Here is a 16,773-nt window from a genome sequence, read left to right on the forward strand (position 1 = left end):
CATGAGGACATTATGATCATTATCATTCTTAGTATTATTCCTACTCTCATTCATATTTTCATTCTCATTCATATGTTTATTATTATTGTTATTATCATGACGGTATCATTATCATTATCATTCTTATTATTATTCCTACCATGTTTCCAACTGCTCCTGTGTGCAGCTAAGGGACGCGGACGCCGTGCCTCATACCCTGTCCCTCCTCTCTCCTGCAGGTTATACGGGGTAAAGTGCGCTAAATGCAACATCGGCTTCAGCAAAAATGACTTTGTGATGAGGGCGCGCTCCAAGGTTTACCATATCGAGTGTTTCCGGTGTGTGGCCTGCAGCCGGCAGCTCATCCCGGGGGACGAGTTCGCTCTGCGGGAGGACGGCCTCTTCTGCCGGGCCGACCACGACGTGGTGGAGCGGGCCACGATGGGCGTCGGGGACCCCCTGAGCCCCCTGCACCCCGCCAGGCCGCTGCAGCTGGCAGGTACAGTTATAAGGGACCGCCGTGTGCTTTGGTTTTTTTTCTTCATTATTTACATATTTTCATAAATATATACATACAAACATATATATATAAAGCGCGCGTATCTGTAGGGGTTAGGCGTGTGGTTGTGTGTATGCGTACGTGTGTGTTCGTGTGTGTGTGTGTGTGTGTGTGTGTGTGTGTGTGTGTGTGTGTGTGTGTGTGTGTGTGTGTGTGTGTGTGTGTGTGTGTGTGTGTGTGTATGTGTGTGTGTGTGTATGTGTGTGTGTATGTGTGTGTGTGTGTGTGTGTGTGTGTGTGTGTGTGTGTGTGTGTGTGTGTGTGTGTGCGCGTGTGTGTGTGTGTGTGTTTGCGCATGTGTCATATGTGTGGATATGATCATACTTCCTTTCAAGAAAAACTATGCTTCTATAGAAGATCTTATGGACCTAATTGTTTTTAGAATTGTAATTCAGAGGCCCCGGTTGCATAGAGATAAGAGGAGGTGAACTGAATGCCGGAAATACACAAGGTTATCACTGCTGGAGGAATGCACAGATACGCCTTGTTCAGAAGCCCGTTTCTTGATCAACACACAACACGCCATTCCACACACACTGTAGTTCAGCCCAGTGTTGGCCGTGTGAAGTCCAGGCCTGCAGCAGTGTTGGCTTTGCACTGGCATGTGCATGGGTTGGTTATCTTCAATGTGTGCCTTTGGTGCGACTGAACGATATACTGTAGCTGATGAGGCCTCGTAATTCGTAATTTCGCAGCCATGCTGTTGTATATTCGGTAAGAGAACAGGATTTGACACTGGTGCGGCATGAGTCTCAGGAGGTAGAGCGGATTGGCTCGATGTTGGTTCGATCCCCGGCTCATCCTCGAGGTGTCCCTGAGCAAGGCACCTCAACCTGACTGCTCCCGACGAGCTTGCTGTTGCCTTGCATGTTGACAACGCGGTCGGTGTGTGAATCTGTGAATGAATGAGTGAATGTTAGGCGATATTGTAAAGCGCTTGTGGCCATTGGTTAGAAAAGCGCTGTAAAAATGCAGTGCATTTTCACTACAAGTAAAAAAACCGCTGACAAAAAGTAATTCCCATCTCCTTGGCTCTTTCTAAAACTCTGATTAACTCTTTTCATCATTTTACCCCTCCCCCTCCACCTCCATCCCCGCTCGTTTCCAAACAGCAGAACCAATCTCCGCGCGCCAGCCCGCGCTGCGGCCCCACGTGCACAAGCAGCCGGAGAAGACGACCCGCGTGCGGACGGTGTTGAACGAGAAGCAGCTCCACACGCTGCGGACCTGCTACAACGCCAACCCGCGGCCGGACGCGCTCATGAAGGAGCAGCTGGTGGAGATGACGGGGCTCAGCCCGCGGGTCATCCGGGTCTGGTTCCAAAACAAGCGCTGCAAGGACAAGAAGAGGAGCATCCTGATGAAGCAGCTGCAGCAGCAGCAGCCCAACGACAAGACGGTGGGGAGGAGCACAGGCTGAATCATAATCACTTTTATTACGTCTTACCGAACGAGTACACAAGAGTAAAATTCTTAGTATTGGTTCCTAACAGCCACATAGCAGCAACAATACAAGATAAAGTAAATAAAGATAAGTAACATTAAAAAAAAAGTAAAAACAAGTAGCAGAAGTGGTAGTGGTACCAGCCACGGTTGATTCTAGTGCAAAAATGCTGAGCAAATTATAGATGTTACTATGTTATATGTACTATGTGGATGTTAAAGCAGTAGTAGGCACAGCAGTTGAATAGAAGCCCTGGTTGAAAAAACAAGAATCATCCGCTATATAGAGCTCTGTTTTATGGTTATAAAAGCGTCCATAAAGGAGACGTGACCTTCGTTGAGGCGTTAAATACACGCTCGCAATACCACGGATGAGCTCTCCCGGCACACGTTGATGACACGTTATTGTGTTGTGAGCTTATAATGGTGAATATTGTTCTTCATATTCTACTATCATCACTCTTCACAGAACATCCAGGGGATGACGGGCACGCCGATGGTGGCGGCCAGCCCGGAGCGACACGACGGCGGTCTGCAGGCCAACCCGGTGGAGGTGCAGAGTTACCAGCCGCCCTGGAAGGTCCTGAGCGACTTCGCGCTGCAGAGTGACATCGACCAGCCTGCGTTCCAGCAACTGGTGAGCAGCCCGCTGCTCACACACACACACACACACACACACACACACACACACACACACACACACACACACACACACACACACACACACACACACACACACACACACACACACACACACACTCCTGACACACTCACTTTGGAAGCAGGCCTGCACTCTTACACAAAGAGGCCGTTGGTGTAATATTATAAGGCTTACTGTCTCCCTGTTAAAACTTTAAAGTGACTCCTATGGTTTTGTTTTGTCTCAGGTCAACTTCTCGGAGGGAGGTCCGGGGTCCAACTCAACAGGGAGCGAAGTGGCGTCCATGTCATCCCAGCTTCCAGACACGCCAAACAGCATGGTCTCGAGCCCGCTAGAAGCGTAGGGCTGCAGGGCAGGTCGGCTGCCCCCTGACCTCAGTCTGACGAAGAGGAGCGTACGGGACGGGGAGAGACTCGAAGGACCCTCCGAGATGTACACTTCTTCTTCTTCACTCCATTCGAAGACTGTGTCCTTCTCCGACTGCACGAAACCTCTTTATAGCGACGCAACCCCACCGGTTGTCAATTTTTACACTGTGAAGACAATCCTAGGATTTACTACTCCGACCACACGGCCAGCCCGCAGCGCGACGGTTTTTGCAGAGCAGCAGCCTGCAGCGTGTTGCTGAGGAGAGAGAGCACACCGCCTGGTGTCTCGTGTCTGATACATGGGACCACGGATTTTCATTTGACCTGCAGGATTGGTGCTGCTGCTGCAGCTGCGTTTGTCTGGTGAAAGTTTTTGCCAAAAGAGACGACAGATGTCAATTCCGTCATTAAATTCATACGAACAGGACAAACAATCGAACACACTTTGTTGTGTGTGTTCAAGATTAAATGTAAGTGGCACCAATATTTGAAAAGGCAAACAAAAAAAAGTTCTCCACGAGGACGACTGATTCTTTTTATTTTCATTTTTAATATAATTATTGAAGAGCTCGACCAGATATGACTCTTGGAATAGGTCTAAATATGTGAGGGAATCCCATTGCTTTTTCGCTCGAATTGCATCGTTTCCTTCAACGCCCCACTAATAAAGCATTGCAACAAGGTATACCTCTATTCTGCCACAGGCTTTGTGGGCAATTCGTGTGTGTGTTAGTGTCCGTCCAAGATTTTTTTCTTTCCCAAAGATGTGTATAGTTATAAGTTAAAGACGAATACTGAAAATGCGTTTTTGTTTGTGCTTGTGCAGCAAATTATTTATTATTTATTGTCGAAGAATTTACCACTTTTGTGTAATTTTCTTAATTGAAGTAAAACAGAAGATTGTACTGCGGCCTCAGACGTGTCTATCCGAATTTTGTGTCTCGTCCTTTTATATAATAGTCTGCTGTGGCCTCATCGAACTCATAGGTTTATGGAAAGCCTATTTCATTCATTTGTTACAACAATCGTCCTATAACATTAGGCCTAAGTGCTGCTGGCCTTCAAACATCTTTACATCTTAATCAGTATGTGTACAGTCGTGCATGTCTTGGATGGTCATGATGACAGGATAAGAGGCTACTTCTTGTAGGCAAAAGTGAAATAGGCACAATAGCCAAGAAAAAAAAAACACCTGATAAACAAATAACCAATGGCTTCATGCTCGTTAAGATCGTCCTGCGCGCGATTGTGTACAGCCTTTACCTGTAGTAGTTCAATATTAAATGTTGAACAATACCAGGAATGTTCTTTTAAACTCACGCAAGTCGTAGGCCTACATAGGTGATAAACAAATATGATCAAATTCAATGAATAGCGGTTGTCTGCGGTGGGATCGCCAGACTGTTTGAAATTGTGCAGAGTTTACAAAACGGACTTTGTCCTGGTAAAATTAATGTCGTTTATTTACCACTTGTTCAAATATAGTCTACAACTTTATGAAGTGGATTATCTTTTTTTTTAAGAGATCATTTTATTTCACACCTCCATCCCTGATTGAGGAGTCTATTGGAGAACATGAAACGGTAGAAAGTTGACCCATGTTGCAGTCCACACCTAGTTCTAAGCAGGTCTCCTATTTTTATGGCAAAGCAAAATAACACTTATGTTGCGATATTGGGAAACAATCTGTACTGAAGGATTCTGTATACCAGACAAGAGACACGCTCCAAACGATGCACATTTCACAAGAAAAATAGTAAACATGAACAAAAAAATGACGACGAACAAACAAAATGAATTACTTATGGCAACTAGAGTCCTGTCTGAGCTGACATGTTCTCGCCATGCGGGAAATTCCTCCAGTGGCTCTGCTTTCCGCCCACCTCCAAAGTGTGCAGAATGTAGACTTTAAGATGCATGTGGGGGATTGTGCAATGATGTGTCCATGGGTAGTTTATGGGCAGTAGCCAGTCAAATGGGATGGCTCCAGCCCCCCACATCTCTGACCAGGAATATGCATGGAGGAAATTACAATATCAAATACAATCTTTCTTTCTTTCTTTCCTTTTGTATTTCTTTCTTTCTTTTTCTTGTTCTTCTTTCTGTTTCTTAATACATGTCTTTTGTGTCTCTTTCCCTCTTCATCTTTCTTTCAATCCCTCCTTCTTTCTTGCTGCTGTACCATCATACATATGTGTTGATCATGTTTATCCGAATGGGTCTCAATATGGATGTCCAATGAAGGGAGGGCCACAGGAGCTCAGATGTGTTCATCCCGTTCTGGCTACAATGACATTACTATCACTGTTCATACTGACAGATGGCACATAGTATGGATCATATTCAGGAGTCATCTCCAGCTCTCTCTCTTGCTCAGTTCACACACACACACACACACACACACACACACACACACACACACACACACACACACACACACACACACACACACACACATACTCTTCCTTTTCTACAGCTGCAAACCTGTCACAAGGGCAATGTTGAAAGAGCTACGCAGGCTATTGTAGTATTTGTGTGATATTGTTTTCTACTCCTGTGTGTGATGCATGTAGCGCTAGCCGCCGTAGCTTTACTCAGATACATATGTTGGATAATCGTTATCCCACGATATAACCACAGTTATCAAAGTTATCAAAGTTTGCTTTTGGTGTTTGTTTTATTTTTAGTTGGTTTCTTAGGATAGGATTGGAGATTTACTACCATGTTTTATTTCCCTAGTTGGCTTTCTTGTTTGGACAACCCTATGGCTTGATTTGTCTTTATGATAATTTAGTATGGCATTTCATTCCATTGTCTTTCTCATTGTTTTGGGCATTTGTAAATTCACTCTCCTTTTGTATAGGTTGATTCTTTAAAGGACTAAGCATGTCGGACTAGGCAGAGAGTACAATTAAGAACGTACTGGTAGTTTGTGCCAATGGATGCATAAAAGCTTGGCAGCATAAAAATAGAAAGCACAATGGATCCAACTGGTAGACTATGCTTAACGGATTAACAAGAACCTTGTTTGTTTTATAGCACTAATGTTGATAGAGCATTGCATGCGATATCAGAGGAATTAAGCAAGTCACAAGAACTGACTAAGACACATCAGTGTATTATTATACGCTGCACCAATCCGAACAGACGTTGATGAAACAGGGGCAGTGAGAATCGTTGAGTCACTGTTGGGTCATCATTTCCTGGTAGAAAACACCATGTCTCCACCCACAGTGCCTGCAGTGTTGTTGGGCCCCGTGGTTGGGGACCACTGCGGGGGGAGAGGCTCAGAGCCACGAGACAAAGGGACGTGATAAAATACCCTTTAGGTTTACCTGGCTCTGGGGCCGCATTCAGACCTGATGGAGGCGCAGAACAAAAGCACCACTGTAACTCGGGGATGGGCAAACAATTGCAGGCCACTGGATGAGACCGCATTGAACCAGCACGCAGAATGAACACCGGGGGCCGGGTCCTCTCGGCAATCTGGCGCCTGACTCCCCAAAGTCCACCATGGGGCTGGGGTGAGGAGAGGGGGGAGGGGAGCCCGAGTGTCTGGTCAATCCTTATCTTTAACCCGATGGACCTGATGTACTTCAAGAAAAGAGCCAAGGCATGGGCTGCACATACTTATTAAAGGCTTCTCATGTACTGTAGAGCGTGCGTGTTTGTGCGTGTGTGTGTGTGTGTGTGTGTGTGTGTGTGTGTGTGTGTGTGTGTGCGTGTGTGCGTGTTTGTGCCTGTGTGTGTGTGTGTGTGTGTGTGTGTGTGTGTGTGCGTGTGCGTGTGTGTGCGTGTGTGTGTGTGTCAGTTCTGTTAACAATATGTCCATCATCAAACATCTAATGATCAAACATGTGGTTATTCTTTTGATTGGAGCACATAGGTGGCGCGGGGTTCCATGAGAGTCGAGGCATGACTCTCGAGTACCTTAACAGCCTTTCATTAATCCTGTACCCCGCCAGACACCAGGACCCAACGGGCACAGGGGGGGCAAGACGCTGGTCAGCCTCGGGAGCCTCTTTAGAAGGTGTCCACGAGCACGGACCCTCGAGTGACGCATGTCAGCACAGTGTGTGTGAGGAGAACTCCAAGGGGCCCGTCCGCAGCAGAGAGACATTCAGCGACACTCCGCCTGCCGCAGGGACACCACACAGCGCCTTCTGAAGGGTACACTTCACAGTGTATCTGTGCGCGCACACAGCCCACCACCAAGTACACCGCTTTCACTCAGGCAACTTTTCACACTGAATAAAACAGCGGGTCATTAGTTTATTGGAAGGGAAGATCTAACTTTGGAGGTCCCTCCATGACGCCCCAATAGTACTGTGAGTATTGCTGTTAACCACACTTTTTCTAAGATGCTATTATATGACCTATATATGACCTTTTGAAAAGCTATATGTGTATTGATGTCGATTAAAATTACTTTTGAATAAAACAAGACGCCTAATCAATAGATTATTTCATGCAGGACAACCTTTATTTATTTTGTTTACGTTGCATTACATAGGCATAATGTATATCCTATTTGTTTATTTTTCGCCGACCTAAGTGTTTTGTACATCTTAACTCAACTTGGATTTTCAATATTTTCATATTCTTTCACAGATGAGTATTTGTCTGACTTGCAGAGTCCATAGACATTATTCACCTAACGGCCATATTAGTTAGCAGGGAGGGGAAACATCCTAGAATCTTTGAAAACCATGTCACTCAAAGCATTCATTTTAGTTCTGCATCCATTTCCCCATTGGTGTTGTCATGTTTTTCCAAAAAGTTCTAGAAGGTTACCAATATGGCGGCTAGGTGAATAAGCTACATAAGCACTATGCAGACAGACAACAGCTCAGTCGTCTGTCCAGTCAGCTTCCCTTGCCAAAGACAGATACAAACCTCAGCACTTAGAACGAATGGATCTCAGCTAGTCACACTTATTTATTTATTCAATACATGCCACGTATAAAAAACACTGCACCTGAAAACTAATCATGGGTGAGCAAAACGTAAATTAAGTTTCAAAAGAAACATTAGCCAAAGCTTGACATCCTATGGTGTGTTACATTCATTTGTTATAGCATTTGTTGCTATAGCCTTAATAAGAATAGTGAAAGCAATTTGGGCCAAATAGTTTCTACACAATTCCAATTTTAGATACGTAAATCTGGGTTAGGGTTAGGGTTAACATTTGTATGTGTATCCTTATGCCTTAGCCTCATATTTTTAAAAGCTTATTAAATGGGGAAAATTCTAAAAGCACTGACTAGTGATAGCGAAAGTCAAGTAGTCTAATATAGATTTGTTTATGAATAAAAATGTAAGTAGGTTGGTAGCTAACCAAAAGTTAATTGAATTCAAATTCCTGTGCGATGGTATGATGGTAGGTGTGTATATCTTATGTATTTTGAATTACATTCATAGAGCCTTGCATTGTCTATATTGGTAAACAGATACTATGTATCAAAAAATACATTATTTATTATTATGACTAAGAGCAAGTCTGTTTTGGACACAAATCAATAATTGACCTGTACAACCTGCCAAATGAAAAGAAGTTTGAAGTGTGTTGGTGTTGCAGTGAGCCATCTGCTAGGCTGCAAGACAGCTCAGAGAGCAGGGAAAACAGTCACACAAAAAAAGCAATTTGTCTTCACGTGCATCATAGCATAGATAGCATCTCAGAAACCAAGACAACACTCATCATTATGTAGTCAGGTGAAACCTGTTGCCCAACAAAAAAAATCTGACCGACTTTGCGACTTTGACCCGCAGAAAGGTGATCATATAACCTCCAATCTGATATCTGCTTGCTGGTTGGTAATAGGTTTTAACTTAAATGTTTTGGCCATTTGGGCTCTATATTTGATGTGATGTTTAAAGCACTTCATGGTGGGATACAGCTACATTGCAGAATTATAGTTCCCTTATTAAGTCCAGCTTTCAACCTCCGCAACACAAACACACTCAGAAGATTAGGGTTTTGGGGACGTGTTTTTGAGATCTGAACTGTTTGATTGATGGAAGGTGTAAGGATGGCTTCAAGTTATACATAGAACAGAAAGCATACAGAAAAAACAAATCATTTAATAATAATAGAATAATAATAAAAGTTAAAACAGCTATATTATTATAATATTTATATATATACTGTATATTATTTAAATAGTTTTTTGTTTGTTTAATACAACCACATTGCATGAATAAATACCATCTACATACTGTATTTTTCTGATACCAAAAGGTATACGCTGGTTAGAAAAGGTGCATACTGGAAACGGTTACTCCTGTGACAACACCTTAACTACTGGACATAATTTAAAGCAGTGGAAGAGAAAATTGCCACCACATAAAAAGGCACACTACACTAAGAACACTGTATGTGTGGATTTCTCTGCAATCCCCCAAAACGTTAACAAGCAACAAAAAAAAGAGGTGAAAGATAAAACCTATAGCACATGACATGTCATCCACTCACCACGGCGTTGATAACAAATGGATAGGGCATCTATTCTAAAAGCAGTGGAAACACCCATTTCTACTTTTACCCAGTTGGCTGATGTCCAATGGAGATAGCTCTTATTAAAAATTAAACAATGGGTGCACCTTAATCATTGTTTCACAGGACCAGCCAGCCAGCACTGCCATGCACTAATGCTTTCCTACTCAATAGACATGGCCTTCATCATCCCTCTTGGGCCCGCTGGGAGAGCTATGCAGATATGGACGGTGGGAGAGCTGCTTAGGAGGATGTATCGCTCTCTTTAGGAAGCCTGTGGCCTTTGTGTGCGTGCATGGGTGTGTGTATGTGTATGTGTGTATGTGTGTGTGAGGGTGTATATTTGTGCGTGTGTGTGTGTGTGTGTGTGTGTGTGTGTGTGAGTGTGTGAATATATATACGTGTGTGTGTGTGTGTGTGTGTGTGTGTGTGTGTGCTTGAGTGTGTGTGTGTGTGTGTGTGTGTGATAAAATTGGTTCAGGTGTCACGCTGCAACAGGTGAGGATACTTATACAAAGACAGCAACACACACACACACACACACACACACACACACACACACACACACACACACACACACACGCACACACGCACACACGTACACACTTTCTTATCACACATCACACTCTCCATTGAATTCGTCGTCCCTATCAGTCCTCCTGCCTCCACTGCAATATCTTATTTCAAGGTAGTCTCTGAATGTATTCCAGTATGATTCAGGAAAGATTTAGTTACCGATCACAAGAAACCAATAATCACTATATGGCTGGCTTGAAGTAGTGTTTGATCTAATAAACCTATCATACATATTTTTCATTTGAAAAAATACATTTAAATTTCCTCCCAAATGTAAAAATGTTAGAAGTAGGCCTATATAAAGCTTTTATAAAATAGATTTTAATTACATTTTCTCGGCTCAATGTGATAGTCGTATTGGCCCTGTTGTAACGCCATTCCATGGATGCAACGGGACATCAGCAACGTTGCGTTTGGTGATCACATGTGTTTAACACCATGCCTGATGCCTTATGCAGTCTATTAACAAGCACATCAGCACAGGGAAAGACTCACTTGTTTCTGTACCTCAACCGACACGGAGCGCATAATCTCAAACTACGAGAGACATGTAAAGAGTGATGGTTCTGCGACAAAGCCGTTTCCGAGGGCCTTTGTTTCCCATCTCTGTTCACTGTCTTGTTGCTTGTTCTTGAGACAGCAACGCTTTTGTAAGTGGATGCAGAGAAAGATGAATGGCTCTGTCAGACGACTGTATGACACTGATGGCTTTGCCAGCCATCTTGCTCAGCTCTTTTAATAGCTGGGCGGTGGTGTGAAAATGAGGAGATTAAATTTCTCTATAAGTGGCGGGAGCTATGCTATGTCGTTGTGTCAATCCGTCTTACAGAGATTAAAAAGAGAGTGAGTACAGAACCGAGTACAGAACTGGCTAATTGTGGAAAAAACATGGCGTCCCAAAGGAGTGGTTCCACCCCGTGGCCTACAGGAGGAGGTCAGATGCTACAGCTCTGTATTAGCTGATTTAGCACACGCAGCTTTAGCAGCCACTCTGCTCCTCCTCACATGACAGGAGCGAACAGCGGGAAAACAGGGGGGTGAGCGGCGCAATGGCACAAAACAAATCAGCGTTGCCTTTAAAGCACTCCACACGACATGTTGTCTGGTAACCTTCATCCCTCCGGTGCCATCACAGCCACTCTCGGGGAGGAAACGATAAGGCACTTGGCTTTATGGCACTCGTACCGGGCGGAACACCTCGCAGAGTTGCAACCCGTCCTTGTTTTGATAGGCTGTTTTTGTGAAGACAGGGTCACTGCTGAATATGGCACAACAGAAACAGAAACCAAAACAAGCTTGACTGCAAAAACCTGGAATGGGCTCTTATCTGGTATGCATATCACACTAGGAAATTGATTCTGCCCCCCGCCCCCCCCTAGCCTCTACCCTTCAATTTATGCGATGGAACGAGGGCAAAAGGCTTTCTAGGCAGAGTTTGTTTCTGTGTGTGTGTGTGTGTGTGTGTGTGTGTGTGTGTGTGTGTGTGTGTGTGTGTGTGTGTGTGTGTGTGTGTGTGTGTGTGTGTGTGATAGCAATGGAAAGCAAAGCTACAGAAATTAGTTCAGTTTGTGGCTGTATAGCTGAATGTATAGAAAATGTTTGAGCTTCTACTACTTTGAAATGAGTTGCCATGGCTTCAGTTTTTCATGAAAATTATGAGCTTAATATTCATCCCTGATATGTATCAGGACGGATATGATTTCACAATCCATTTACAGATGAAGTCAACGTGAATGTATCTGGAAGGACACAGGAAAAGACTACAGAAATATAGTCTATATAGTTAATATATAAAAATAAAGAACATAAACAAAACCCTGATGTGTGGTGATATGATTTTAAAGGCCAAATTCAATTGGAGGCAGGGTGGTGGGAAAGACAGCTCTGGTAGATGAACTAGCCCCCAGGTCTTGGGTAGTAGATGCAATCTCTGAATGTCGAACCAGGGAGGACAAAACATGAATGAGCTGCAGTGCTAGTCGGCACGACAACCATAAGTGTGTATTGTAAGAAATAATACTATTTCTTACAACTAATGCGACAACAAGAAACCAATGGTGAGATTGGTGCGGTGCAGACATGTTTGTGATACAGAATCCTGTGCTTCAGATAGTCTTTCATCACAATGTTTACTTTTTAAAGAACAGTGCCCTCTGACAGTATTCATTTGTCTGTCGTCCATAGACCGAAAGAATGATTTCAGACAGAGTATATTTTTTGGGTGTGCAGAAAATGTATTTGTGAAACCATGCCATTTTACCATCGCTGGTTTTTGAAGGCGGAAAATGGCAAACAAGGGCTGTATTTTGTAGTCTGTCAATGGCCCCGCCCCCCGGTGACGGTGATGGTGCAGCCGGCGGTGGTGGCCTGTTTGTCAAAGGCCCACTAACCCTGTCCATTTTGACATTCACATGGGAGCAGTAATGATCCTAAAAGCTGCAATTAAGCTGACTGTCGCGTTCCGGGAAAGCGCCCGGTGCTGAAACTGCAGGCGTCGTGGCTGTGCCGTGCACGCTGCTCCTATTATCCCCCATTGGGAATACTGCCTGAAGTGTGGCAATTTCTACCTCCTTCCCCCTCTTTCTTTATCTTTATCTTATCACATCTGTCCAACATATCTTTTTCTTAGTAAAAAAAAAAAAAAGGAAATGTATTTCTGTTTCATAATATTTGGACAAAAACACCCAGTTTTGCTTAACACAATTGTAAAAGCAAAATGTTTATAGATTTTAAAGAATCACAAAATGAAATTTAAAAAAACAACAACTACGTTGAGCCTTCCCGGAATTGGTTAACATACACAGTACAGCCGCCAAAGTTCAACTTGGAAACACATTTTTTTACAATTTTGTTCATTTACTTATTTAAACTGTAAAAGAACTGTTGATTCTTTCTAAATGTAAATAGTTGAATTGAGTCTTAGTTTACAGATTCAGTTTAGCCTACACATTTAGCCGACAAACTAAACATTGGTCGGTTTGATGAAAGAAACATGGAATGTAAATAAATATTCAGCCTAGCATGCATACCATCTATGCATTTTATCCTAGTCTGATACCTCCTTGCAGAACAAACATTCTCTACTAGTGCCTTAATAACCTCAGTAACATTAAAAGTAGTGTATGATTAGTGAGCTAAACACAGGGGCATTGTGCCTCAGTAATTGGTTATTGGGCGTATCAATGGATACAGTAGGAGGGCAACAATGCTCCGGCCTGTAGATGACAGCTGACATAGGGACGGAGCTCCCGGGGGGGAAAGCAGTAAAAAGAAGATGTACAGTACAAACAGCAGGTGGGCAAATCTATCAAAGCTCCTTTGGCAATTGCAGACAAAAAAAGGGGGGAGATCATTTTAATTAGCTGAGTGAATGTGATTTGCTGAATGCAAAAGGGGAACGGGCGCTTCGCACTGCACATTAAAATTGGTCTAATTTTCTGTGCAGAAAAAGTCCCGTCTGTGCCGCCCTGGCCACATTCAATCATGTTAAAAGCTACGGGTGCTTAATTTGATTTACCAATATAAAATGCAAATGAGGTGATCAAGTGGAGTGGAAGCCAGGAGTAGAAGGCTCTTTTTAGCCATGCAGTTAAATGGAAACAGACCGTGGACCGCAGAACATAAAGAATGTTTTAACATATTTTTTGATTAGCGCCACAGAAAAAAAATCATTATTACAGCTAATTGCTTGACATATTGCTAAACAACACTGAAAAGGAAGTATGTATTGCTAATACAGTGGAACACCCTCTGAATCTCAGATACCTCCCAAATCTGTAAACACATTTTTTAGCCCCAAAAAGACCTTTTCCAAATGTGAAAGGACTAATTAAATAAATGGGAGATGGCACAACAGTCCCTTACAATAGCAAATGAGATAATGCCTATAATTAGGCCTGCACAAGTCTAAAGCCATACGCTTGGTGCTCCACTTGAGCTAGACTAGGCTGCTAATGCAGTAGTCCCAAATCGAATCATTGTGTGAATTAAAAATCCTCTGGGAGTTGGAATTGCATGTTAAGCTAACTTGCTAACTGGCTTTACATCATTCATGCCCTAATATGAGTTGTATGTAGATGTTAAAGGTAAAAGGTAAAAGACTCAAAAGTCGCAAAACAGAATAGTCCACACAACAGCACATTAACTACATTATGCATTTCACAAATGAAGATAACTCTAAAAGCTACAATTCTTGTTGTATTGTATTGTCGCATTGCAGTATTAGATAATTGTTCATAAACTCTCAATGAAGACCTTTCTCAATTATTCTTATCCAAGTTCTCTGTTTATGTTATTTCTTGTGTTATACTGGCCAAAGGTAGGTAGTAGCACTGTGCTGGAGATCGTAGCACAATGCTACACAAATGTGTGTGGATTAAACTGCCTCTTTGAGGTTTTCCTGAGGCAAACACATTATTATTCATCAGCTGAGACAATGGCAAATAAAGACCTTTAGCTTTCACTTGATTTTATAATTTACTGCTGTCTTCAACGCAACCAGCCACTTTGAGGATATCTCTTTGACGGCTCTTTAAGGTTCACTCCAATGGGTGCTTCAGAAAATGAATTCCTTGTCTGTGGTATTAGCATTTCAATGGCCATATTTTATTAGTCCGCTCCTAATTTCTGATGACAATGGATTCTAAAAACACCATACCTCGTTGATAATATAGTTTCAAAGGGTATCCAGATGGATCTCATAGAGAATTCTTGAAAGGGTCACCCTGTGTCACATATTGACGTTTCCACCATGGCTAGTTAGCAAGGTAACTTAAGGAGGAGAAGCCCTGCTCATTTATTATGGGAGACAATGGGCTATAAGAGCACATCCAAAGGAGTACCATGGGCCTGCGTTCACAAGTACTTTCACCTGTAGATGCACCAAAAAAATAAAAGTGGGGCCATATATATTAACGCGTAATGGCTGGCTGCTGTACCCGTCCAATTAGGTGGAGCATTGAGTGAGCGCAGATGAGCCGCGCACACTCTCTGAAGATAACAAAAGTCTAACAATCTGCCTGACTGGTGAAGGGGGTACTTGCGCGTGCAGCTGGAGGCCTACGTTGTTTTTCTACCACCCTTTGGGTCAATACGATATTTGTCATAATAGCCATTAGAGATGAGTTCAAAATATGCTGAGAAAAGTTTCTTTGCTTTTTGTGAATATTTTCCAAATTGAAAGGTCAAGCTTTACAATAAATAAATAAATAAACACATTAAACATCATCCATGGTGGTCACAGATGTTACACTTTCATACCAATTTGTAAAAGTTATCATATATTATGCAATCATCTAACACATTCACTGCCTCATACCAACTTGCTATTAGCCGAGAAATTAATGCCGTCATAATCAATTCTGAATAGCTTCTTCCAAGAATAAAAAAGAAGAAGATTGGTTGTTGAATGTCAACGCCAAGGATCAAATTGTTGTAAATCAAGAAAAACAATGAAATTGATGTAATGCAGGAACATACTAATCACTGGAAATCACTGAACAATATTACGCACTATTTGGACAAAATAAGAATCTAACGTTGAATACAGGCTGAACATGTTGCATTTTATTTATCTAAATAAAAGATGGGTTTTGGTTGGATCCTTTACAGTTCCGGCAGTGCTGGTGTCAGCATCAGCCCGACTGCATTGAAAGCCCACTTCTGAAAGCAGATAGGAACCACTTACTAGACTCTAAGACTCCCTTCTTTCCACAAACACTTTGGCAGCGTAGTCTCTGGTGTTGCCGCTAAGGAGCCTGTTCAGGGCTTTAGATACTACTCTGAAGATTATACCAAGGCTCCGGACCCACTTCTTGTCAGCAGCCAAGTGACACACGCTATTAGCATTCTATTTTAAGGATCTCAGGGCCACTAGTTTTGGCATTCTTGTCAAAGGGCCTCACAAATAAAGGATCTGATTCTGTACTTTTCTTTCGACTCTTTCGGTCAATCCTCTTTTCTCCACAGTTGTCTTTCAAAACAAGGAGGCTGAGCTCAGCTTTCATGGTAATCATAAAGGGGGCAGTCTCCTATTCAAGGGGTAAACAGAGTCCAGTGATCTCTCTATGGAGATGACAGTTCTTTTCTTATGTTGAGGCTCAAGAACAGCATGTTGCAGCAGCACCAGCAGCAGTGTTGCAGACCTTTGCATAGATTTAAAAATGTACATGGCAAATGCTGTGATGACATCCAAAATGACACTTAGCATCTAGGTTTACAGCCAACAGGCCTGCAGCTGGGGGGGCAAATATCAATGGAGGAATGGTTACAATGGCGGAGTCTTTCAGCACTGTCTGCTTGTTGACAAAAAGGCGATAGAAAAGCCGTGCTCGGCTGGAGCCGTATTCTGCACTCCAGTACCGCCCACCTCCATATAAGGACATTTCTTTTTATTGGTGTGTCTGCTGCTTTGCAGGTATCAGGAGAATTATATATCTATATATCTCCTTTTTTGAAACCACACCTAATACTTCGATATGTAAGTCCACTGTGCAAGGCATCTACTTTGAATTTGTTTCAGTTGTGTCACGAAGGCGGTGAAGAATAAAGGGAGTATTGTGTGGAAAAGAGTTGATCTTCACATTAGGAGTTAGTCTGGCAGCTTTGTATCTCTGAAAGGAACGCAATAAAAACGTGACATTTGATGCCATACCTGACAAAACCTTTTTTTTCAAAGGACTTGAGGCCCATT

General features: G+C 42.8%; 1 protein-coding gene across 1 annotated transcript in view; it reads left to right on the forward strand.

Annotated features, from left to right (window-relative positions):
- Window positions 1–2,985, forward strand: part of isl1a (ISL LIM homeobox 1a) — a gene marked incomplete at its 3' end in the record, with an annotated part of 5,121 nt that extends 2,136 nt beyond the window's left edge. Inside the window, exons 3-6 of the mRNA XM_084467893.1 lie at window positions 219–478; window positions 1,651–1,937; window positions 2,451–2,618; window positions 2,869–2,985. Of these exons, the coding sequence (XP_084324019.1) occupies window positions 219–478; window positions 1,651–1,937; window positions 2,451–2,618; window positions 2,869–2,985 (832 nt within the window). The remainder of the gene's footprint in view (window positions 1–218; window positions 479–1,650; window positions 1,938–2,450; window positions 2,619–2,868) is intronic.
- Between the last annotated feature and the right edge of the window lie 13,788 nt (window positions 2,986–16,773).

The sequence above is a fragment of the Micromesistius poutassou genome, assembly GCF_964030765.1.
Source record: "Micromesistius poutassou genome assembly, chromosome: 5".
Lineage (NCBI taxonomy): Eukaryota > Metazoa > Chordata > Actinopteri > Gadiformes > Gadidae > Micromesistius > Micromesistius poutassou.